This window comes from Zonotrichia albicollis, chromosome 17, assembly GCF_047830755.1.
Source record: "Zonotrichia albicollis isolate bZonAlb1 chromosome 17, bZonAlb1.hap1, whole genome shotgun sequence".
In the NCBI taxonomy this organism is placed as follows: Eukaryota; Metazoa; Chordata; class Aves; order Passeriformes; family Passerellidae; genus Zonotrichia; species Zonotrichia albicollis.
The window spans coordinates 10,494,623-10,520,986 of record NC_133835.1 but is presented as its reverse complement, the minus strand read 5'-3'; the positions used below and the strand labels follow the sequence as shown (position 1 = coordinate 10,520,986).

Below are 26,364 nucleotides of genomic sequence, written 5' to 3'. Positions count from 1 at the left end.
GGCTGGTCCTTGACATGGTTGTTTACATAAACATTTTCAGCCTACGTGATCCACCAGAATGACCCCAAAAAAAACCTGATTCAGCAAAGAACCTCCAACTGTCACAGACTCAGCCACAAAAACAAGAAAATCTGTGCTGACAACCAGATCTATTTTCTCATAAGACTTTCCCAGCTTATTAGACGACTGTTATTTGAGAAGGCAGAAGTAAATGACAGCAATAAATGTAGGATCTATATTTTGATAAATTTGAGAATAACCTGGTTTATTCAAATCATTTAAAATATTTTTTTAGTATTATTTATTTAATAACAAGTATTAAAGTTGATATATTTCCAATGAGCTGCATGGCCTGGAACTGCTCCTAAGGGCACAGACACTGCTCCCAGGGAACTGGAATGGGCAGCAGTAACTGCACCTCAAAGAACTGGCTAAAGAGAAAGTTATTTGAAAACAAAGGACACACCCCAACTCTCCCCAGGCATGTTTCTGGATATGCCCATCCCTGGCTGAGGAATTGCAAAGGGAACATGAGCAGAATTCCTACATGACAGCACTGAAGGATCAGATGCTTTTAACAGATGTACATAACACAGCTCCAAGTTTTCAGAGACACCCTTCAGCAAGCTTTTCCCAGTTTTCCAGTGTTCCCTGGGAATAAATGCCTCCTTATTTCATACACTGCATCACTTCCATCACTGCTCTGTCTTAACACAATCCCTCCTCTGCAAATCCTCTGCTTTCAGTGTTACATTTAACACTGCTGGAACAGAAACGTTAAGGGGCAGTGCTATGGAAACAAATCTATGCAAGTATGTTGAAAAAATTAACACTTCAGTTGTAACTGTGAATCCTATAAATGCCACTGGAAAAGCAGCAGACGTCAGAACATTAATTTAAATAGTAACTGATTACTTTTAACATTACACACAGAATAAAAAGTGAAATTTAAGCCTGCAGTACACAGGCAAAGAGCTCAAACTGTCTCAATCCAATATGAAATTCCTTTAAGTGCCCCCATTAAAAAACACTAATGATAAATTTTTAACTTTTCTTTAGCAGCACTAAAACTATATTTGTAGTAATTAAGACAGCAAGTCAGAACAGTTAAAAGTCTACTTCTTTGTTGACTCTGGAACATGAAGAAACATTCAAACCTAGAAGCAGAGGTTACTCAAATTCTGAGACAGAAATTTCAGCTAAAATGTAAATAACTAAGAAGGCTCTCCAATGTCCTCTGTACCTGACACAGCATCAGAGGCTCCAATGGTTTCTCCTTGAAGGGCTGAGCCAGAGGAGGGCAGCACAGGATCAGAATCATTCAGCATCCTCCAGCCAGCACATGCTGAATTTCCTGACTCACAGGTGCCACACAATCTCTGAGCTGTCAGCAGGTCCAAATTATATCAATCCTCCTTTTCCTGCTGGCTCCTGAAAAACAACAAAGGGACAAAGTAAGGCATTGATATATTTACTAACATATCTTGCTGTTGTTTAACTAAATTAGGAATTGTTTTGCTTCTATTACACTATAAAGCAAACTCCATTATTTTGTCTTCTTGACAGTTTTGCACTTTCAGAAATACACTGGAACTGGAAAAAAAAAGTCAAAATTAAGCAATACCACCTCCCCAGTTACCAACAGCCAATATCTTTGAAAGACATACAAAAGATGATTGCACTCTCATTCATTCATTTAGATTCAATTAAGATTTCCAGAACAGCAACAAAGCTGTAATGAAGAATTTAGTCCATGTGCAGCATTTAAAAGCATTCTGAGAGTGAAATTTACTAAGTGCAGACAATGAAAATACAGAAATGCTTTTAAATGTCATTAGTACAGCCCAGCTTACAATAGGGCAGATTTAGTGATTTATACAAAATTTCAATCCAGGGGACACTGCAGCTCTGAGTGCCTGAGTTTGATCATCAGCAGGCAATGCTGCACTAATTCAAAGCAGCCTATCAGAATACAAGAGCAGTGGAAAAGAATTTGGGAGTTAAAGGAAGACCAGGCAGACAGGATGAACTGGACTATGACATCAATGAGTGAAGACAAAAGAATGAAACCGAACACAGACCCTGTGAGTCAGCACCCTGCAATGGAAGATGCAGGGAACTGCCACAGCAGGTGTACGACCTAACTAAAACAATAATTCTCTGAAAGGAACAAAAATCAGTTATTAATACTTCAGGTGAGGAGACACACAAATTTTAAAGTAAAATAATCCCTCAGACACACCAATACATAGTCTAACTTTGATTTTTAAATAATACCTTTTTTTTTACAAATCTCTGAAGCCCCAACTCCTAAAGCATCTGTGCTCTTCAAAAACCACTTTTTACTCCCTAAGCAATCATCATCTCTAGGTGTTCTCCAATGTCATTGTCCCAAAAAATAAGGAATGGGCAAAAGACAAAGCCCTTCCCAAATGCAATTTTCATCAATGGATCACTTTATTTCATCAACGATAGATCTCAAGATTTGCATGACTGTGGCAGAGCAGAATTAGGAAAAACAATACAAATTGTACTAATTGGAGTATAGAGCTAGACTCACATCAGTATTTCTTCTTCCCCCTGTGCCTTTTCTATATGGGATTATGTACATTCTTGGCCTCAGTCAACCACTACCACTCCAAGAACAGGAGGAAAATTAAACAGCAAAAAAGAACAGAACACACTAATTATAAAAGCCCTGGTGCTCTATCTCATGGCTCTGAATGCCTGCTCTAATAGGTGTTTTGCTCCACTGCCTGAATCAGGGATTGTATCCAGGGACTCTGTCACTGAGTTTTAAGTGCCTCCTTCCATGGTGTAGTTCTGTAAGAACCTTTCAATGTCCCTGTTCAGAATCTCCAACTGATCACACATCACTCAACTTTTAAGTGATATGCCTAAAGGGAGAGGCAAGTCAGCTAATCACTTCATTTAACTCTGTATTAAACTATGAAACAAACCAAGTCTGCAGCACACACCAAAGGCACCTCCTGTTTGGGGATTTTTCCTGGAGAAGGAACAGCGTGCAGGGCTGTGCTCACAGTGCTGCACCCGGGCACTCAAGGCCCTGTGTGCAACCTGCTCCTCAAATGATGTTTGAGTCACCAAGGGTCACCACAACATTCCAAACCCAGAACCAGCATCAACTCTTAGGAGGCAAAGCTGCTTGAACACAAAGTGCATTTTCCAGGGTCCCTCACTGCCCACCCGGTGCCTCCAGCTCTGATCTAACAGAGAGCAGCAGTAACACCTGTGATAGCTGAAAACAAAGATTCTATGTCAGAATCAATCTAATGGCTATTATCTACAGGAAAAAATTTAATGGAACTCTAATTTTGAAATAATTCCAAATTTGAGAGATATAAATATACAGTGCATTTAAACACTGAAGTTACAGATCCCATATGTCTGCTGTAAAATGCCTGGTTGTTTCTTATTGTTGCTTAGTATCTCCACTTTTTCCTTTCCCATGTGGTTCAAAATATCTCTCATGAAAAAGAGGAAGTTTCACACTTACTTTACATGAACCTGCTCTTGTAGAATTGCATCTTAATACAGACTAAACAATTGCCTAAAAGAAGCTGAAAAATCAAGTATTACCAAAACACAAAAGGATGAAGCCTAACTCACAACTATACTTTGCACTTCTAAGCAAATGTTCTACAAACTGCCTGCAAAAATATTTACTAGAACATATGGCAACTTTGGAATCTCCAAATACCTCTTTCTCTTCCAGATTCAGTGGGACTTTTTGTTCATTTTGTTCTGTTTGTTCTCAAGTTCAGTGTTCAACTGAATACTGAACAGAAATGTCAACTGAAGCAGAAAACTGGCAATCTTGTTTTAGACGAGCTGAACATCCACGATAATTTTATTTATCCCTCCTAACACAATATATTAATCACATTTCTGAAATTGGAAGTTCCAGCTGGAAACTGAAAATTATTGTACTTCCCCTAGTAGACAATTCCCATGAGCATCATCATGTCTTTATGTTAGGTAACTAGTGTAATATTATGCAGAATATTAGAAAGGGAATTGTTTCTCTGAAAAAACTGAGGCTAAAAACCTCAATAAATTACGGGGGAGAAAAAGGCAAGCTAACTTTAACAGACATATATTCAAAAGGCTGAGTTCCTGCTGAGGTTCACAGCTTCTGTGAGAAGCAGTCTCCAGTGGGAAAATGCCTAAGGTTTTAAGACCAGCTATAAATGAATTCAGAAATACAAATCAGGAGTTGCTGCAGTAGCATGAGCATTCCAGTGAAACAGAACAGTCACTTAACTGGAAGTGGAGCATAAAGCTGATGCACAGTATCTCAACAAAGAAGGTGCAGTCAAGGAAACATTTATTTAGTTTCTTCTTCACTGTCACAAGCTTTTAATTTCAATTTGGTCAACTATTCTCAAGCAGTAACAAACCCAAAATCACAGGGCTGCCACACTGCAAGAGCAGAGAGCCCAGCACTCACATTCAGTAGCTGTGGATTCTCCAACCACTGCAAACCCTCGTGGTTTTCAATAAACAGACTGAAGACACTCCAGAGCAGACTCAGCAGGCAAATTAATCAGAAACTGAAAAGAGTCCCAAATTTCAAATCCTGCTACTACAACACCTCACAACAGACACTAAGAATATAATTTTCAAGAAACCTTCACTCATCAACATCCCGCTTGTAATCTCCCTTTCACATTCAGACAAAACCTCACCGAAGCTTTCTCTTATCTACCGCCTTCCATTGTGAGGCAGCAGCAGCAATCACAGGTGAAAAAGGAGAGATTATCTCTGCCTGTAACACAGAGCTGAGACATTCACGGCAGGATGGGCTCAGGACACCTGCATCTGCTGACTTCATTAAACCCTTTTTAGGATGCCCAAGATAACATCTTCATCCCAGGTGACAGAGCAAAGTTGTTTAAGAACATCAACATTTGCTCATCCTTTTAGTATTTGTTTTTCTAGATAAAGAATGATTCAATAAATTATGACAAATATTCATTCAGATGGGAATTTCCACTTTTATTTTTTCTCATTTCCCTGAGGAAGAGATAAGAGCTCAATGGATCCTCTGAGTGCATAAAGGTTTTGTCTTTACTGGAGCTGATTATTTTAACTGCATTAAGAACTCCATGCTTCAGGTAACTGGGAAGACTTCACTCTAAAAAATTATCTTGAAAGGAAGCCTAGTAATAAAACCTTTAACAGGACTAAACCCATTCCCCAAAAAAATAAAGTTATTTCTTGTTTATCTGAGGATTTACATACAAAAAAGGCTGTCAATAGCCATGATAAATTCTTCAGATTCAGCTTATTGGGGATTTTATTCAGTGTTTGAGCAATATGCATGAAAGACCAGTGATCTTTATTCCCTCATTCTCACATCTAGATAGCAGAATATGCCACATTTTATTCCCTGATCCTGGATGTCAGCACCCTTCAACACTCAGCCCATTTGCTGTAATCTGCACCAAAGCTGGCACCTCACTGGGGATTACACCAGGTCCCTGCAGAAATACTTTAGTCCAAACTATTAATACCTGACACCTGCTCATTCTCTTATCTGCTACTGCCTTCAGAACTCTACAGCAATGTCTGTGATTCTGAAAGATCACAAAGTACTCACTCCTACACAAATATCCATGGAAGGAAGACTCACTCCTATTTAAGACTTGTGATAGACATTTACATCTTTTAAAGTCTTCATACTGAAACAGGATGGAAATCTCAACAACTACAACGGCCAGTATAAGGTTCTGAACATGAGGGTTGGTGAGAAGACACTCTCTGCATCTTTGCAAAGAAATTCAAAGCATGGTTTTACACCAGCTAGGCTTTCAAAGCAGGTATCATTCATCAGTGACCAATTTCATGTCCATGTCCTAAGAAAAATCCAGTCTGTCCCAGTATATAAGATATGAGCTTCAGTTAGAATAACTTATACTTGATTTTTAGATGCATTTTTCTACCGGTTTCTTCAGAATTTGCTTCATATGCAAAGCACTTGGCTGAAACAATGATATCCCAGTCAGGCTCCTTAAATATCAAAGAAACCACAGGATGTTACAAACAGGGCAGAAAACATCCTTTTCAGAATGATGTAACAATTTCTGCTATCTTCTGTGAAAGAGTTACTGGGCTTGGCTTATGATAACCTCCTTTAAGTGCTAAAAATTCCTAATCAGCAAATACAATCACATGAGCAAAACCAAAACAGTGAGAACTCATAAGGATTTCATTTCTGATGCAAATAAATGTTGGCACGGCTCAGCTGATGCACTCCTACTTGGAAGACTGATCCCATTGAAAATTATCCTCCATCCCTTTTTGGCAAAGACGACAGCTGGGAAATCTGCACTTTCTGCTAAGCAGCAGCAAAATTAATTCCTTGCATCACCAAGCACTGCAAAAGCAGCACCTATGGATGCCAGTAGGGCATCTACCCACTGGTACAGGAAGCTATGTACCTACTCTGTACAGGAACAGTTCCAGTGAGAGCAGGGACAAAAGTGCAATTCAGTGACCCCCAAGAGCAGCAGCAACAGGTTCTGCTCTGCAGATGCCCCCTCCACCTGCTCAGCCACGAAAGAAGCAAGGACAGATACTGTACTGGCATGGAAAGCAACAGAAAATCAGATGCCACAGTCTGTCTTTTATTTTCATGAGAAATATATCCACAGCTTGCTAATTTAAGTGTCTTATGAAGGAAAGGGAAACTTCTTCCAAACAGTTGTGACAACTGTGGAGCTTGTGACAAAGAGAGGCAATGAGAGCTGAAGAATGATAGGGGACAGCCCTAAAGCTTAAGTCTGGATAATGTGAGACAGGAAAACTGTGGCCCTAACTCGTCCCCTGCACTCCAAATAAATTACTATATCATTGCTTGACTGCTATAGCCAAGCTGCAGCTCAAGGTCAAAAGTCCAGACATTCTTGGTAAACACAAGAATTTTATGCCAGAAATTTACCTTTGAAATATCATGTTAAAAATCAAGTTTGTACAAAATCACAGCATTTCAATGCTTATAGTTAGACCTAAAAGAATAAAACAAAAGAGAGATAACACTACAAACCCTGTAATATTTAAGTGCTTTGCTGGCTATCATTAAACACACGAAATTCATTCCTAGATTACAAACAAAGCCACCTCTACCTACAATGCTAATAACTTAAAAGTGGCAGTTCACTTTTTTCTTATTCTAGAGTCAATGTATTACTCCCATTTTAAAAATTTAACAAGCTTTTTGCATTTGCAAGATGTAGACTGAGCAGTAACACAGCCATGCTCCTCAGGAAGAACCCAGCCTAATTTAAGAAACCTGGGCTCTTCTTTAACACCACAGGAAGCAGTAATGGTTCCAGGCCAATAAGAGCAGCTTTTTACAGCCAAATTAAGACAAAATATCATCAAGATCTAGTTTTAAGGCGGCTTTTAGAGCATGGCAGGGTAATAATTTGTCAGGGATGGCACCATGGACACCTACAGATGTCTCACACCACACCTGAGTCTACTCAGACCTGCTGTTTGTGCCCTCACCTCCCATTACAGAGAGGTTCTAGGACACTTCAGTGGAGCTCTGTGGTCTGCAGGCTTTCTGCCTTTTTATGTTTGGTGCTGAAAAATTCTTTCAAACATTCATGGTATGAACACACATCCTGCCTTGGTACAGGAAAGCCTATTAAGTGCACATTCACATGACACCACACACCAACACACAGTGCTGATGACAATCAACTAATGAGATTTAAAATGTAAACAAACATTAACTACTTTTTTGATATTTTTAAAGATGCAGAAACAAGTTTTCAGTTGCCTTCTAGATTTTTCCATCATGAAAAATGAGACTTAATACATTTATAAATTTCACAAGATCAATACTCTCCAAAAGCAGAAAATAATGAAGAGTTTAACTTTAAAATATTAAACTTTAGAGCAAACCAATTTAACAGCTTACTTTTTAAAATACAAGGAAAGTGATTAATTCCAAGAAGAAATGGCTTCTTTTAATAACAAGATACACTCATTTGGTCTCTGTATTTGCAATAATAAAAACATTAACCTTTGCAAATTAAAATGTCTTTAGTCACACATTATAAACCCTCTCTGCTGGGTCTGAAACTGGAATACCTTCAGGCTTTCCATGGTTTCTGTCAGGCTGCTCACTTACCTTGCATAAGCCTCACAGGATGGAAACCTGTGTTCACACAGGACAGCAGTCCTGCACGTTTGCAGGGGATGTGGGAGCTCCTGGAAGTGAGGAATTTCAGTGTGTGCACAGCAGAATAGCAGATTAGCAGCACACACACACTGGGCCCAGCAGCAGACCAGGAGCAAAGACAACGAGGGACTCCACAGTACAACAGAACTGCAGCAAGCAAAACCACAGAGCAGCTCCCTGGTTTGTGCCAAGCAAAACACACACACTGAGGTTTATTTTGAGGTCTTTCAGGTTAAAATCCTCTTACTTGAGATTGCAGCACACAGGACCCGAGCAGCCAAGGGAAGAGGGGATGGACTGCTGGGCAGGTCATGCACAGAATGACAATGGCACCAGGCACTACAGGCACTTCACTCTGGGCAAGCAGCAAAAAAGCTTCTTTGAGCCAGACTGAAGTTCTCACAGTTAAATTCAGCTGAATAGCAATTTCTCTTAGAAATACTCAAGGCACTTTAGCAGCAGGCCCATCAGATATCTGGCAAACACAAAGATTTAATTTAGTAACAGATCCTATCTGTACTACAGATGTTGCCTGTCACAATTGCACAAGCCAGGAGCATTAAGGGCTACAACCCCTAATCAACAGAGCTGTGCTGGCTCGAGTGCCTCTCACTGCTGTAATCAGACCTGCAAAACTGCACCTTTACCTGGCTGTGTCTGCAGGGTGGGGCACTGAGCACCACCCTGGCCTGTGGGCTCAGTGCAGCTGCACACAGAACTCAGCTCCATCACAGGGCCCTGCAAGCAGGAAAGAGCTCATCTTAGGGGGTAAAAATACTTGGAAAGCTCAAATTCCTTGGGAGAAGTTACACTGGCAAATGTAGGTAGGTGTGTAGGCAGGAGAGGCTTTGCCAGCTCAGCTCTGTGTCAGCAGCTGGGGACAGAACTGTGACAACAGCACTGACAAACTCCAGTAACCCCTAACACAAGGCACATGCACTGTGCACACCCTGCAAGCTGTAAGCCCACAACTGTGTTTGGGAAACAAAATTCACATTGCCTGTAGTGCTTTTGGCATTTATGAAAACATTAATATAAAGAGGGAAGTAAAGCATTGTCATTTTTATTTTCTAGGCAGAGCTCCATGGGAAGCCTAGGCAGATACTGACTTAGTAACAGACTGACATTTGGCATTTCACTACTCCTACAACATCTTCTGAAGCCTTTAGTCACATTCTTCTGAGTAAGACAATCCCACAGTCACCCTAACAATGAAAATTTAGCCCTCAAAAATCTGAGGGTTTGGGTCAGGTTTACTTCTGCTTTCAAGGTCTGAACAGTATGAGCAACAAACAGATTTTGCCCATTAGGGAAAGCTGTGAGCAGAACCAAAGCAGTGCAGAGTTTTGGTTTTTTTTACTGTTTTGGTTTTTTTTCCCTTTTATACAGATTAAGAAGCAATAAACACAATTTTAGGTGGTCAAATGTTTAGATTAAAAGCCCAAGCATGATCATCTCTTACCAAGAAACCTTCTAAAGGCGCCAGCAGAAGCCAATTTTACAAGTCATGGTTGAAAGTTTAGTCAACAGAAGTATCAATTACAAACACTGCCAGGGTATCTTTAGCAATCCTTTTCCATCATCTTGAATGAAAATATTTTGCAAATACATACTGTATATTTGCCTAATGTTCAATTTCTGCAACTGAACTGGATTCCTTAGCAACTGTCCATGAAACATTTAGGGAAGGCAATTCACACCCTCTGGCATTTCTCCACCGGGGCACCAGGTAAATTAGTTCTTATCAGGGCCGTTAGGAACATTCAGCTGTAAATCCAACAGCTACATCAGAGAATCTTAAATTTTAACTTTTCACAATCCCATAGCTTGTTTATCTTTAAATAATCTATCATTTCTGATCCTACCAGTACAGATGCTGTAGAAAACAATGTTATGTGGTTATGCAACTTTTTCCCTTCTTTTGTCTGTAAAAAGTGAGTTAAAATATAACTTCTGAAACTAGCTATCATTTTTATTCTTATTCCACCAAAATAGCTTCATTAAATAAACAGAAATGAATTTCTTCAAAATCTGGTGAAACACTAATTACAGCACACTGATTATGTTATTAAGGATGCAGTAAACACAGTTGAGTTTCCAGTTTTGATTAGAATTTACTGGGAGAACATGCATAATGTTCATTTAATATGTGTGTCTGAGCTGCCTAACTGGAAATTTAAGCTTTTTAACCTCACAGTTTATCAGTGCTCGAGACCACCGTCACTAACACCTGTCAAATATCAGCTTATTTCAGTACTGCCTTAGATAAAAACTTCCCAGCAGTGAATCCTCCAAGCATTAACTGGAACTGAGAACTCAGGCCTGAGTACACGCACAAACAGGAACCAGCTTTGCATAAATTGGGTAAATCTTACTCGTATTAAAATCCTCTCCTTGTGTCTCCTACCACTGCTCTACTACTTGTGGTACAAGAGACAGAGCAGAAATGCACCAGAGAATAAAAGTGGTACAGAGAGACACCAGTTCTGTCAATTAAAGCCATCCAGTGCCACTCTCACCCAGCCCTGCCCCTTCTCCCATCAGTTCTGTTTTATAACTCTCAGCCCAACCCCTTTAATCCTTGCTCTTCCTCTTCCCACTAATACCTCCAGCTTAAAGTTTCAGGCTGTACAGAATTAAAATCCCACGGTGGTTAAGTTACAACTATAAAGACAATTACTATCTTAAACCAGAAACGAATAACGTGATCAACTGCCAGAAAAATCTTAGTAGTAAAGCGGGATTAAGCAGAACAAACACTGGCTTTTGAGAGTCCACTAGACACTGAAAAAATATTTATTCAATTTTATCTACTAACCTAGATTCGATTCTATTTGCATTGCTTTGGGGAATTCTGAGGTTTTGGTGTTATTTGCTTTTTTAATTCAAAATCCATCTTTTACTTATATGCAAACACCCTCTGAATCATGTGTGAATAGATATTAGTTTATATTATTTTATATTTCAACAGTTTTAAAAACTGCAGCTATTTTTGCACTGCACATATATTTGCAACACAGCAAAACCTTCATTTGCATACCAACAGAAAATACCCCTTAAAGAAACAACCCAAAAACTTTTTAAAAAAATTATTTAAATGCTGGTCTTGAAAACACCAATTATTTGATTTTCTACTCACTGGAGTCAAGCAGCATCAATGGAGGCTGAAGGCCAACATGGGCCATTAATGTTTCACCCCAGTGCATTAAAACACCTTTATGTGTGACACATTTCTGGAACTGTCAAGGGAGAAAAAATTAAGGCCTAACTGAAGAGCTATTTTAAGCTTATTTCCATATTTATTCCTATAGAAAGTTCTAAATGTCAAGGAATGATAACAAGTGGCTGGCACACATAAAAGTGGAGCACAACCCAGAATATCTACTACAATTAACACAGTACATGGTACACCTGGACAGTAACTACACATCATTTTTCACTGACCTGCAATTAAATTGCTTAAACAGCTAGCAAATTTTGTTTGTAGAAGGAGCACCAAGACTAAAGCTAAAAGTAATTGTTAAAGCTAAAGTAATTTGAATTACCCTTTAAAACTGAGGAAAAACACACAAAAAAAGCAAACAGTGGAAAAAGTTATCATAAAATGAGGCAAAATACAGTTTAATATTACTTGCCAAAGGATTTAATTAATCGAGCCTGTGATTACTTGGTATTCCAAAGAGTTATTTCTGAAAAAAAAGTGAACTCTATTATCCAGGAAAAATTACCAACCAAAAAAATTCCAGGGAATTTAGGAATGCTATATACATTCTTCTGAGTGAAAAAAAAGGAATCAACATTTTTTCTCCCTGAAGTTCCTGGAATGAAAACCTATGAAAGACCATGCAAGAAAAAGAGCATGCTACATACACTGTTTCTAATTATTGGAGATAAAAACTGCAGGGCGAGCATAATATACATTCATTTTATAACACACTGTGAGATTATAACATTCTTTCCAAATTAAAAAGGACAAGCTAAGATAGTAAAATTTTCCCAACCACAAGTAAAACATAAGCTGTTACTTGGAGGTATAAACTATTTAACTGTATGAAACAAAATTTGGTAGCCACCAAATAATGCTTTTTGCAAGCCAAAAAAACAGCTCCAAATTATCACCACCTCCAAGACACAGCATTTAAGTACATTAGTACTATTTAAGTACATTCGTGCCAAGGACAGGGAATTGGCAAGGAATTTATTAAATATTTAAAAGCGACCTACAATTCCTACTGTTTAAATATTCGGTTTTTTCTCCCTACAAAACAGTCAGGAGAACACGATTAAGTTCAACTCCTCGTGTTTAACTCACCAATAAGGAGATCCCTCCTTTGCCCAGTGAAAACCAACACCTCTCCGAGGCAGGGAAGTTTCAGTCCCACCCGCCGGAGCCCCGGAACGATTTCGGTTGGGCTCGGTTGGGTTTCGGGGTTCCCAAGGGCGCTGCCCCGCCCCAGCCACCCCCGGCGCGGGCCCGGGGCCGCTGGTGCAGTCGGTGGTGCCGTCACGAAGCAGTTCCCGGTGTCAGCTTGGCCATGACGGCGCCGGGCTCCGAGCACACCCGGCCTCTCCTCGCCTCTCCTTCCCCCCAAGATGGAGGAGCCGCCTTCAGCCCGCTCCGCCCGGGGAGCGGCCGTTCCGCTCCGGCCCCGCCGCAGCGTGAGCCAAACGCTTCCTCCGGGGCCCCGCATGGAGCCGCCGCCGCCGCCGCCGCCTCCTCCGGACCGGGCCAGACCGTGCCGTGCCCGCGCCCCGCTGCTCCCCGGGGAACCCCCCCCACACCCGAGTCACTCCGGTCGCCCGCCCGCCTCCATTTTATAGCGAGCCCAAAGGTGGCCGGGCCGCCTTTCCCGCGACCCCCCTGCCGCAACGGCGGCTCCGCTCCCACTCTCCTCCCGCCCCGGTACTCCCTTACTTGCCTCCCGCACTCACCACGAGCAGAGAAGGGGAGCTCTCGCCGCGGCCGCCAAAGGTCTCAGCCGCGCCGCGCCGCCATTTCCTCCTCGCTCCGCGGCAGCGCTGGGCGGGGCCGCCCCGCCCCCGCCACCATCGACACCGAGATGGCGGCGGCGGGGCCAGAGCGCCGCCCTTGGCGCGCGCCTCCCGGAGGACCCTGCGGGCGCCGGGCGGGAGAGCGGCGGCCCCGCCCTTCAGCGCCATGGCGGCCGCTCCGCGCCTCACGCGGGCCCTCAGCGCCATGGCGGTCATTCCTCATGCCCGTGCCCGTTCTGCGCTCCCTCAGGCCCGCTCCCGTTTCTCTGCTCGCAACCCCACGCTGATCCCGGGCACGGCAGCTTCAGCCATGATTCGTCAGGTGGACGGGCAGCGGAGCCAGGCTGCTGCTGCACAGCCACCTGCTCACAGCAGCTGTGCTCCCCACCTGTGCGCATTCCACTGGGACCTGGTTGGTTTTTCTGTTCTGCTCTCACTGTTTGGCAAATAGCTGCTGTAATGCCTTCCTCTGACTCCGAGTTTGGAGTGCTGAGAGTGGAATGTTCCCTGTATCTGCCCATCGAACACATGGAGCCTCCACAGGAAACATCCTTGATCAATGATTAAGCTACTAAAAAACCACTGCAGGATCCAAGCTGCTACAAATAGCTACAGGGAGTTAACTTCCATTTACACGTGGAACTCCTTCTGTTGCTTTTTGGGACATTGGCACCCAGAAACATCCACTCCTGACAGACACTGAGGGATCCCAAGGGGTGCAGAACATCCCCAACACCACACAGAGACTCCTGCCCTGGGCACCTGAAGAGCCTTTAGACAGCTGGAGGTGTGAGTTTGGCTCTTTGGTCATCTCGGTCCTGCACATTTTCCTCATGGGTTGATAACTCAGGTTTCAGGTAGATTCCAGATAGATACAATGTTTACTGAGATTAAGGAATGAAAACATGAGGGGAAAAAAAAAAACCTACTTAGAAATAATTCTACAGAATTACAGGATTCTGTCAAGTAATTTGATTACATCTTTTAGGAGTCTATTCATGGGACTTCTGATGGCAAAAGCTCAGGATAATGCTGGAAAACCTGCTATTAGCATAGTCAGCCTCTTTCTGCAGCTGTAAAAGTGGGCAGATTTAATACTTCACCCAGAAACACCAAGAGCTAAAAAGCCACAACAGATTCCTGTGCAAAAGTACAAAACACCACAATTACAGGCAAGCAGGAATTCAGATTTTGTTCTGCAGCTACAGAGCTGCAATAAATGAAATCACATGGAGGGAAAATACCTCAGGGTTTGGTAGATAAATCTGCAGTGTGATTTATGCTCTGGGAAAAGCTAGGAACATGCTTTAATGGATAATTTAGGATCTAGGGAGTGCTCAAACCCAGGAATTACACACACCAACAGAGAGGGAACACGCAAAACAAGGAATTGCACAGCAGCAGTGAATGGGGGGTTGCCACAAGGAATCCTGCAGTGAAATAGGTATTAAATTCCTCTTACACACCTTTAGTAAGAGGCTTACACCACTTTAAGCAGTGGTGATGCAATCTGAGCACTCAGTGAGTGCCACCTGAGCTCACTACACTTCCAACCACAGAACCTCTACACCTTTGTGCTAAAGCCAGCCAGAGGATCTACCTTTGCTGACTAAACATGTGTCACCTCACTTCTTTCCCTGCCTTGTTGTCTTCCTAATTCTTTTCCTTTCACAGCCTAATTTCTTTTAATTTAGGAAATTTTCTCCTGGGTTACTAGTCTGAATCTACATCATTCTGGCAGCAAAGCAGGAGGAGCAGCTTTTGGTTATAATGTGAGTTTTGTTTCACTTTAGGACTTCTCTCCTGTAACATGCTGGTAATTTGTGACTGGTTTGAAATGAAAACTCTGCTGGGAAATCCTAGAAGGGATTAATAACCATCAATCAGCTTCTAAAGCAGTCTAATAAGCACTTTATCTGTCTCTCCTCCTTAGACAGCAGAGAAGCTTATGCTGAGATACTACAAATCCCTCAGCACTAACTCTCCCTAAAACTTTTTTCCACTTCCTTCCAAAAGTGGGTGGTCAGTGCATTAACTTTCCTCTGCAGCTAACCCATCTTATTTATGCCATGGGTTTCCCTAATTAATGTTTGTTTGTGTTTTTTTGAACTTTGGGTTTCTAAAATTGGCCTCACTTCTATTTGTTGTATCTCACACAGGGGTTGTTACTTACGTGTGACCCACAAAACCTTGTGACATCACTGCTGTGTGGCACAATGTCCCCAGATCTGGGATGTCACTTCTCACCCACTTTCCCCTTAACCGCTCTTTGAAGATGCACAACCTTAAATATAAACACAACACTTATTTTATGTTCATTCCTTCCCTCAGTTCTCCATCACTGATTTCTCTTGCAGCAGCCAGGAAAAATTGCAGATGAGAGTCAGCCCATGGATGAAAGCAAACAAGCAGGTCCTTTTCCCTCCTCAGTCTCTGCTGATTTGGTTGTATTTAACAGATAATTAATATATTTAAGTCAGAAGAGACTAATTTTTCTAGGCTGTGCTCCAATTTTACCTTTTTTCTTTTAGTGGAAAAAGGCCTCTGTCCTCAGAGCTCTGCACATCACAAAAGAGGCACGTCAGGTGGCAAGGTAAGGCTCTTCAGGATTCTTGATTTTCCAAAAAGACTGGGTGAACACAGAGAAATATTTTAATGAGGGTTAATCACATGCCCATAAAGTAACGACCTTCTTTACCAGCTGACACAAATTTGCAGAATTTCCCCCCTCTCCAATTCTAGGTAAATTCCTTCCCTTCAACACAAGCATTTTGTGATTTCTCCTGGAATTAGTGACTTTGGTTTGGGATTCATTCCACTTAACCCTAAATATTACTCATCAAAACACCTCTTTGAAATTAGGATATAACAAATTTTAATTCATGTTTAAAATCTATAAACTGCACTTACAGTTATAGATTTGTTTTAATCTCAATTTTGTCATCTTGCCCCCCAAAAATTCAATTTTCCATGTTACTACTGCCTCATCACAGTAAGATTCTTGTAGAACTGTGGCATATTCTATGGCTCTAATAAATTATTTATTACATCATAGTTTTTTTCTGTTTCAACATGAGCACAACTGTAATGAAAGTGAGTTTTGGAGCCTGGGCTTTATTGCAGTTACCAAATCAAGAGTGAAAAGTGTTCAACTGTGTCCATATTCCCCATCTGTGTGAGTGAAATTACTTTTTCCTGAGGAATATCATTTGCAGATTTCACACAGACAAGTGTACATTTTAAACTTGCTCTCCCTTGAAATGTACAAACCGAGGTATTGTTGCAAAATGTGGAATATGTAAAATTTTCTGAAGGGAGGATGTTCTTTGAAGTTTTGGGGAAGTTAACAAAGCTTGGTAAGAAGGATGTGATGAATGATTGTGGACACAAAGAATGCAGAATTCATGGGCCACAAGGCCATCTGACACAAGTCCAAGATAAGGAAGACACTAATAAAGCCAATTCAGCAATTGTTCTGCAATCAGCTCCAACTGGGTTAAAGGTAATTAGGGCAGGGGCAGATCGTGACCACTGATGGATCCAAAACACGAGACTGAGCATGCGGATTATTCAATTTGTATCCAATGGACACTAATTCATTTGCTAAAATGTATAAATAGTAAGAAATTTTGATAGTTGGTGTGCTGGCTCTGTGGATTGGCCACCCAGCACGCGTTTCTGCGCAGAGCTGTAAATAAATGAAATACCTCGACTCTGCGTGTGGATTGGCTTCTTGTTCACCTGGTGCAAGAACCTATTTTGGCAACACTGTGTTCCTGCTTTATCTGCAGTGACCCACAAACCCGGGCGTGGGTTCACCAACGCCTCACTCAGCAGCCACTGCGCATTTTGAGAGAAACCATCAATCCTGAGCCAGGACAGCTCCCAGCCCAGCCGATCGCCACAGAGGAAGCTGCGGGGCTGCACAGGGATCCCGCAGGCGGTGCCGTGCCCGTTTCCCTGGCAGATGGCGGGGCCGCAGCTCCCGCGGCCGCTCCCCACAACCGCAGCTCGCACCGACCCCGCTGTGACCGCGCACGAGCCGCCGCCGCCGCCTCACACGGCAGTTCCGGCGCCCCTCGCGCCGAGCACGGCCCGGATCAGCCTCAGCTGCGTGCGGCGGGGCCGGCGCTCAGTACCCTCAGCCGAGCGCGGAGCGGGCACGCAGGGCAGCAGGAGGAGGAGAAGGCCGGCTCGTCCCTCAGGGCTCCGCGGCCGCCATGACCACCCCCGCCGCCTCCGCGCTGCCCCGGCCCCGCTCCGCGGTCGCGTGTTCTCGCCCGCTCCCCGCGCGCTGATTGGCCGCGAGCGCCGCTCTCGCGAGACCCGCGCGCCTGCGGCCCGGCGGAGGCGGCGGAGGCCCCGCGTTCGTGCGTCGGAGCGGCCCCGGGCGCGCGCGGTAAGATGGCGGCGGGGGGACCGCGCCGGCCTCGGGGCACGGCGGGAGCGGGGCCCTCACTCTGAGCCGGACCCGCCGGCCGGGCCGGCGCTCGCCCGCCGCGGCTGCAGCGGAGGCGCTGGGCCTGTGGCGAGCGGGGCCCAGCGCTCCTGTGGCCCAGCGCCCCTGTGGCCCGCGCAGGCCGGGCCGGGCCGGGGCGGCGGGGGAAGCCGGGTCCGCGGCGAGCCGGGCCGGGCCGCAGCACCAGCGGGGGGCGGCGGGAGCCCCGTTCCCCCAGCGCGGCTGCGGAACGCGGGGCCGGGAGCGATCGGGGCCCGGCGGGTCGTGCTGCCGCTGTCGGAGTTGCCGGGCCGGGCGCGGGTTAGCGAAGGGAGAACCTGTTGGAAGCGGCTCGCGGTGAGGAGCCGCGCTGCCGCTCGTATTGTCTGACCCGGCTGGCGGTGCCTGTTGCTGGTGTTGTGGCCTTCTGTCCTCCTCTTTCGCTGCCCCCGTGGTCGGGACTTGGAGGTAGAAATCATAAACGCGGCTATGGTGAAATGCTGTGCCTGCCAATCCGAACAGAAATCTTATCTAGAAAAATAGTGGAGATAACGTTTTAGTAGCGCTGACAGGAGAACTTTCGGGGCAGCGAAGCTGAGCTGGTGTAAAGCTTTGAGTTGTACACTGGCTAATACATCATTGACACTTTTGCAGCTGTGCAATGTAGGGAGCTGTCCGAAGTTTTGGTGAAGATTTAAAGCAGATATTGTTTACGTAGGCATTGCTAGAAGTGTTTGTCACAGTCTTTCTGGCTGGCTGTCAGACTCTGATTCACTGGTTTCACACTGTGGTGCTGCATGTCCTGTGTAAATTCTATACAAGATTTTTATGGAGTGGATTTAAGAGTAAGTAGAAAAAAATAGTATTTGAATTTTTTATTCTGAGAGTTCTGAAAGCAGCTTTATAGTCTGGCAGATAGATATGGGAGAGTGCAGGAATGAGGAGGAAAAAAATGTAAAACTCTGGTTTAAGATAAAAGGGTCAGATTTGGATTATTTACTTAAAAGAGCTCATAGAAAGCTCTGAAGATGGCAGTAACACAATTCTTACACACATTCAACTTATTTCTTCTTGAATCATGTTAAATTAGATGCTTTTCTTTTGTAGTTGGAGTTCAGGATGAGTTATGCAGAAAAACCTGATGAAATCACGAAAGATGAATGGATGGAAAAGCTTAATAACTTACATATCCAGAGAGCAGACATGAACCGCCTTATCATGAACTACCTTGTCACAGGTAAAAGCACCTGCAGGCTCTTCATGTGTGTCACATACTGTATCAGTTTGGGGTAGAATATGGAACTGGATGGAGTGGAATTAAGGGCTGTGAGAACTTTGTAATTTCTGTTAGCTTCTCTTAGCAAAGCCCAACTGCTCTGGTGTTCTCTTAGCTGCAGACTGACAAAGAATCAGAGACTGAGCAGTTCTCGTGGAATACAGATGACATTTATGAGCCTGAACTCTTCTGCTAAATGATAGAGAAAACAAAGTGTTTTCTGCAATGCTGTAAACATGACCTGCTTCTCCGTGAGGTCCTTTTTTGTGCCATCGAAACAGCTGAAGATAAGTTGCTGTTGTTAAATAACAGTCTGAAAGCTGCAAGAACAACTATCAGAAGCAAGTTTTTAACTGGGCGGAAAGATAAACACTGAGAGGGCACTGTTGTCAAAATAATTTGAGACCAGAATATTAACCCCTTCAGCACACAGCCTGGTTTTATACTTGGAACAAGCCAAACCCCTGGGGAATTGTTGGTAGTAATTAGGTGCATGCCATCCCAGGAAGCTGTGCTAGGGTGGAGGCGTTTGTATCCATCTACACCCCTGTTTACACTGAGTGTAGGGAAGCCTCTGGGTTGAAGGAAGAGCATCTCAGTGGGTGGTGTAAATCAATTTTGTGTCTGTGAACTCAAGACCTGAGGTTTAAAAGAGCTGTTATAACCTTAAATACTACACAAGAAAGCAAAATTATATCTTCTTATCTATATTAGAAAAACTGCTGGATCTGTGTAAACAGATCTGGGGCTGGAGGGCAAAGCAAAACCACCCACTTGAAAATGTGACTTTCACAATCTCATTTTGCAATAAGCACAGTGCTTTATTTAAGTGTAAAACAGGCTTCCATGTTAAGAGGTATTGGACTACAAGTGCTTCCCTGGAGAGTGAGCATACATGAGTTCAGAATGAATTAAGCATTTACCCTAAATGCCTGTTGGATAAATGACTTCTTATATAGAGGAGAATTTTTCACAATTTTGGGTTAATCTTTAAACCCCCAGATTGCACAAGCAACACTCAAATTAAGCTGATAGGTTTTCTTCTAAAGTGTTTCATGCAATATATTCTATGGGTAAAATGTTCCTATTTCAGAGGGCTTTAAAGAAGCAGCAGAGAAATTTCGGATGGAGTCTGGAATTGAACCCAGCGTGGATTTAGAGACTCTGGATGAAAGAATAAAAATCCGTGAGATGATCTTGAAAGGGCAGATCCAGGAAGCCATTGCATTGATAAACAGCCTCCATCCAGAGCTGCTGGATACCAACAGATATCTCTACTTTCATTTGCAGGTGAGGACAGGTGACAGACTTTTATCTTTGTCTTCAAGTTTGCTGAGAGAATGGGAAATGTAGTGAAGAAATTAAGGTTATGTTGGGAGGTTTGTGAGTGAACATGGATGCAATTGTGGGTGTTCTTGGCATTTTGTGGTAGCAATGGGAAACTTTGTGGCATGATGCAGGAACCACCATATACAGTTATTAACATGAAAACTTGTAACTGCACCAGTGACTTACCAGCTTCCAGTCACTGTTGGCCTGAATTCCTTTAATAACCCATCTTCTCAAACCCTCTTACTCAAAAGCACCAAGTTCCCTTTTCAGTAGATTTTGCAGCCAACTTGCTGCTCCTTGTCTCACACATTGAGAAGAATTGACCTCAAACTGTCAAATTACAGATTAGCATTTGTCTCAAATTACACACCAGTGTCTGAATCTTCCAGCCTTGCAGTAGTGGAGATTTGTTAATTTGTTGAGCTAATATTGCTGTGTCTTTCGTGTGTAGCAACAGCATTTGATTGAGCTGATCCGGCAGCGTGAGACAGAGGCAGCTCTGGAATTTGCTCAGACCCAATTAGCAGAACAAGGGGAGGAGAGCAGGGAATGCCTGACAGAAATGGAGCGCACGCTGGCTCTGCTTGCCTTTGATAATCCCGAAGAATCACCATTTGGAGACTTGCTGAACATGATGCAGCGACAGAAGGTAGTCCTTTCTCAAAGGGAACTGATGTCTTTTATATGGATGTTATGAAAATAAAATCTAAATATTTTTGAAATGCTCAGAGGAAACTTTTAGAGTGATATGCAAAAGAACAGAAGTGTTTATTGAGCAAAGATTAAAAAAATGGTGTTAATATATTCCAAATGTATTCAACTGCTTGGCTCTCTTCCTTCCTTTCTCCAGGATTGTAGTCGGTGGAGCTTTGTCCTGGCCATTTCTGAGGAATTAGCACACTAGGTGTGATCTTCCCAGTGTCTGCATAACTTTAGCAGCGTTAATTATATGAAAACTGTCACTGAACTCCAGTTTTTCTTTTCCAGGTATGGAGTGAGGTTAATCAAGCTGTTCTAGACTATGAAAATCGTGAATCAACACCCAAGTTGGCAAAATTACTGAAACTACTACTGTGGGCTCAGAATGAGCTGGACCAGAAGAAAGTGAAATACCCCAAAATGACAGACCTCAGCAAGGGGACGATTGAAGAGCCCAAGTAAAATGTGTGCAGATGGACATCAAAAAATCTTAGTACTGCACAGTATACATTTATATCAGTCTGTGACTGAAATATTTTTACTACAGTACAGCACTCAATTCAGATTTTTCAATGAACATCTAATTTGAAGGGAGAAAAGTCCCTTTTAAATGCTGCAAAAACTGCATTGAAAGGCGCTGTATCTCTTTGGAAGTCTGACTTAGGCTATGCACTATAATACATTTTTAAAAAAACAATTAAACAGAACAGGAAAAATAGCATTTTTAAAAGTACAGAACTCAAGCTTTCTAATTGGCTGCTGATGCCTAGTTTAGTGGCCAGTGAGTTAATATGGAGTTATATTGGCAACTGTTCAGTTTAACTGTCTCCTGTTTGAAATGTGTATATAGAACGGTGAATATTTTCTACCTTTAAGTTATAGCCAGATATACATTCCCCTTAAAAGTAACTGGTCAAGTTTTCATCTATAAACTTTGCAGTAAGGTCAACTTTTTGCTTAGGAAATAGTGTACAAACTTGTAAATCATAATTTAAGGACTTTTGTTTTGGTTTTTTTTCTTCCTTGTTTCTGACTTCTTGGTGCTTTATATGGTGAGAGCTATGTTCATAATGGATCAGTGACCCATCTTTTCAGGAGGAGTATTGATGGAAATAGGTTTTTCCTTAATATTCACAAATGACCAAAACGGCCCCTGAGGCATTTGAGGGTTTTTTTAACAGGGGCCTTTTCCCCACTGTGTTAAAACTGCAGCAATTCCAAGTGGCTGCTACAGCTTTGAAGGCCACTGGATGTTTGTAAGCTGAAAGATTCACGTTAGGAAATCAAGGGGTGGGAAGAGATGCTTGTTGAAGCCTCTGATGCATCATCTTGTGCAGGATCTGCCTTCATGCTTGCTGAAAAAGAATTGTAGTTTTAGAGCTACTTGGGCTGTTCTTATGCCTTGAGCTAAGCAAAGCAGGGCTGTCTAAAACCAGAAATTTGCATTTTGTCACTTCTTCCATACCTTTCTGAAGAGATGCAGTTCATCCTCATCTGTATTTGTTTACTGACTGTCCTCACTCCAGTTAGAACTATAGTTTTAATGTGAAGTCCAGACTTTCAAGTCAACAAATTGTAATCTTCTGGGTATGGGATGTTCTGGTCGAGTGATTGCATTGCTGCACACTGGTGTATACCCAGTGGTAGGAAGCACTAATCTTGCCAAATCTATCTCTAGATTTTTAGGTCTGTAGATCAAGTTTTGCCAAGCACAGAGCAAGCTGATGAGTGAAACAGTTTAACATCATGAGACACTGGCAGTTGTCACACCAGTCCCATACTGTACATAATCTAGTCTTGTATGGTAGGTATTACCCTGTAGAATGAAACTTAGTTTTCACTTAATTTTACTGGAATACTTAATGCATTAAACTGTATAAAGCTTTGCAGATACACCTGGCTTAGGGGAACTAACAAAACCTGTTACTGATTGCATTACTGTGAACACTGTTTACTTGTGTAGCTATTTTTGGGGGGGAAGCCATTGTTTGTTAAGCAGCTGTGAGAGATGCAGAGCACCAAGGTTAAGCAAGGTGATGGATGTAACAAAATCATTTGTTCCCATTTCTTACTGATGGTTCTGTTCTTCACTTTGAGGCATTTGTGCTAGGGAGGTCTCCAAGTTTATATATAACAAACAAGCTATCAGTAGCCCCCCAGCTACAGCAGCAGTTTGGCTTTCCTTCACCCAGGTTGGTTATTCTAACACCAAACTTTTAACAGTTGTGGGTTTGGTTGCTTTGGGGTTTTTTTAATTTTTTTTTTCTTTTTGAAGTCAGTTGATGTCTGAAAACCATGTATAACTTTTAGTTTGTGAGAAACTGTATGGTTAATGTAACTTTGTTTAATAACAAACTGCAGAAACAAAACTGGAATAGCTCTAATTTCTTCATGTAGAACTGATCAGCTTTTCCTCTCTGTTCTGACACTTGTGTTGTTGAATCTCCTGTACAGCTTCTCCCTGGTGAAGTGGAAAGTGGTGCGGTTTTGTGGCATGATGAGCATTTTTCTCCATGAGAAATGCAGTATTACAGCCCTGGGTGAGAAGTTCACTGTCCTCCTAGAATGCTACCTTAATTCCATAGAGTATTTGGGAAATGATTGAGCATAGATTACTTGAATTTCCACGAGCTTGTTGTTTTTTTCCATTAAAAAAATAAACACGTTTTTAAGGGGGTTAATATAAAATTAGTCTAGAACTATTTCACTTTGTTTTTATGAACATGCCACATTGATAAGCAGCTTTAATCTGTAAAGTTTTTGGTAACTGCAAGAAGATACTCGAAAGCTATGCATTTTAGAGAAAGCATAAAGGTAGTGATATTGGTACTTCTAAGGATCTTTATATTAGTGTATATAAAATAGTTTGCATATACAAATATAATATATAATCTGTTTGAAATATTCTTGAATGGTAGGGGCTGTGAAACATATTATAATTTATGGAAATATTGTACACAGTAAACAGATGTCTCAGTACACAAATGAATTTTTGTCATATGCATGAGAAGTGTCTTATTTGGTGACTACTAATGAATGGGCTTTTGTTAACCCATTTTTGTTAGATAACCACTTCAACAAATACTATTAAATGCCACTTTGATCAGTTTGCTTTAGTGTAAAAATACATATTTTGTTCCACTGAATTTAGAACGATATGAAAATAACTTTTGTAAAAAGATTTGTTCCAAACCCAACGTTGGCAGACAGATCTGGTCCTTAGAGGTGGTGCACTTTTCCTCCCCAAGCCTTGCCTTTGGTGAAAGCAAATAAGATATTTTCATTCATGCTATGGATGTGGAGAAGCTGGATTGTAAAATATCCTGTCTTACACCTCTGCAGAAAGGCTGCATAGCAAGTGTGTTTGATTAGACTCCAAATCTCCCTCCTTTTCCCAAAGCCATCACCTCCCTGTAACTGTCTTTGCTGTTCCCATGTTTTGTTTCTGCCTGTCAAATCTAAGCTGAGCTGTGGCTGCTTCTGTTGTACAAAGGAGGGATTTTGGAAGGGTGGGGGTTCACAGAATTTCCTGTACATGAAGTTGTGGTGATACTTTGGGAAATACTTACTGAACTGTTTAATTTTATATGGTTGGAAAAGCAGAGGCTGCTGCACAGTAACTTAACAGCAGAATTTTGAGTAAATAATTTCCTCTCAAGAATTTGAAGAGGCAAACATACACCTTTAAGCCAGATGAAGTACCTCTCTCTCTTTAAGATGATTTCATTTAAACACTTTCAGCTTCTTTCACCCACATTAAAAGAAAAATTCAAAAGAATTCTGCTTCCTTTCCACTCCTTGTAAATACAGGAAAAGCCACTACATTATTCCAGGGTGATTTTATTGTTTTTAATTTGTAAAATTTATGCTTTGTATGCTTGAGTATAAGCTTAAAGGCATTACTTTAAAAAATCCTTGACTAGCTGAGTGTTGTTCGACTTATTTCAAACCACCTTGTGTCCAAGTGGGTTGCAAAGCTCATTAAATGGAGTTGGATCCCTGTGTGTTGTGTCTTCACGGGAAATGGGGCTGCTGCCGTCAGCCACAGCTGAGAGCATCCCTGAGAGCCAGAATGGAGCAGGGTGTGGAGTCCTGTTTGCCCTGAATGTGCCCTGAGGCTGCAGGTTCTGACCTGCACTGTAGCTCTCTCTCCCCTCCAGAAGCGACGCCATGTCAGGAGTTGTTTCTGCTCTGCTGTCCTTAACAAAAAGGGACGGGGAGGGTTTGGAGCTTTTGTTGAGATGGTGTCCCCAGCCCTGCTTGCTGCTGCATGTGCTCAGCTAAGCACAGACAGAGCACAGAGCTCATGAGCAGCACCCTCAGAAGGATTTATGCTTCTCCATGGGCACCTCCAGGTGCTACAAACTATTTTTATTCCTTTCTGCCCCCCTCTGCCTTCAGAGGTTAAGTTAAGCACAACGTTGGCCAAACCACTGGTGGGCTGCATGTTGATGCTTTCAGGCACCTCAGACCAGAAAGTCCTACCACGCTCTTTGTGAGGGTTACAACATTATTCCAACAATAGTTACACGAGGATTCCAACACTGTCCTGCTACCTTATTTCACCTGGATGAGTTGCTGCATGGAAGTTGCTGTTCATTTACAAGCAGGTTCAATTTGTCAACTTCTCTGGTAATTTGCTTTTTTTCAGTTTATTGCTGCCTACTAATTTTGCTAAGTTGGATTATGTAGCAGTAGAAACTCACATGTGTTTTGTTTATCGTGTGGAGAAGTTGCTTTGAAACTCTGCTGGGTTAGGGAGCTCTCAAGCTGCACTCACTGTCCTTTCAGGAGACAATTGTCCTTCATGGAATGTGTGAGCCTTTTGCTCCATTCATACCCTTTCAGGAATTGATCCTAATCTGTGCTTTACTTCATAAAATCTTCAAATAATTCAACCATTGTATGGGTGAACTACATGGATAGTAAATATCAGGTCAAATATTAACCCAATAATCTTTTCTTTGGTTTAACCTTTTGACAGATTAAGCTGAACACAGGAAATACGAGAGGAGGTTGTGTTCTTGTGTAAGATTATTTTCTTTAGTAAGCACCTGTCCTCTGAGCTGATTCCATTTGTCGTTTAATCAGCTTGGTGGGAGGTTTGCTTATAGAAAATTATGCAGCAGTAAAAGGAATGATGTCTGTGTGTTTACTCTTTAAATTTATTTATGTGAATGTGATGGATATTGCACTCAAACACTTTCAACTGCAGCTGGTTTGGACAGTGAAAGTAGCTTCCTATCTGAGAGGCAGATTAGTCAAGCTCCTAATTGAAGAGGTGGCACTGAGCAAGATAAGGAAAGGAACAAAAAGGTACAAAAATAATTAAAATTTGTGCTTGGCTTCCAACTCAACTACTAACTCCCTGGAAGTATGATTCATTGTTGCAGTGTCAGTGTTGGAAGTGTT

At 42.3% G+C, this 26,364-nt stretch overlaps 2 protein-coding genes across 6 annotated transcripts in view; one reads left to right on the top strand and one right to left on the bottom strand.

Annotated features, from left to right (window-relative positions):
* The window catches only part of DIDO1 (death inducer-obliterator 1), a 47,589-nt gene extending 34,292 nt beyond the window's left edge, over positions 1-13,297 (bottom strand). For all 3 annotated transcript variants that reach the window (XR_012583021.1, XM_074553671.1, XM_074553672.1), the window contains exons 1-2: positions 13,148-13,297; positions 1,244-1,431 (exon numbers count right to left, since the gene is read on the bottom strand). Coding sequence is in view for 2 of the 3 variants with exons in the window: in XM_074553671.1 (XP_074409772.1) it covers positions 1,244-1,328 (85 nt within the window). In the remaining variant the exon portion in view is untranslated. The remainder of the gene's footprint in view (positions 1-1,243; positions 1,432-13,147) is intronic.
* A 4,097-nt stretch (positions 13,298-17,394) lies between these two features.
* On the top strand, positions 17,395-24,954 carry GID8 (GID complex subunit 8 homolog). 3 transcript variants are annotated; one of them, XM_005489082.4, is made up of 5 exons: positions 17,395-17,606; positions 18,753-18,882; positions 20,015-20,211; positions 20,705-20,902; positions 21,241-24,954. In XM_005489082.4, exons 2-5 carry the CDS (start codon positions 18,765-18,767, stop codon positions 21,412-21,414), a joined length of 687 nt encoding a protein of 228 aa, XP_005489139.1. In that variant the 5' UTR covers positions 17,395-17,606; positions 18,753-18,764; the 3' UTR covers positions 21,415-24,954. The 3 variants fall into 3 exon arrangements, with proteins under 3 accessions (XP_005489139.1, XP_014123970.1, XP_005489140.1); XM_014268495.3 differs by lacking the exon at positions 17,395-17,606 and adding an exon at positions 17,869-18,002; XM_005489083.4 differs by lacking the exon at positions 17,395-17,606 and adding an exon at positions 17,973-18,113.
* The last annotated feature ends 1,410 nt before the right edge of the window (positions 24,955-26,364 follow it).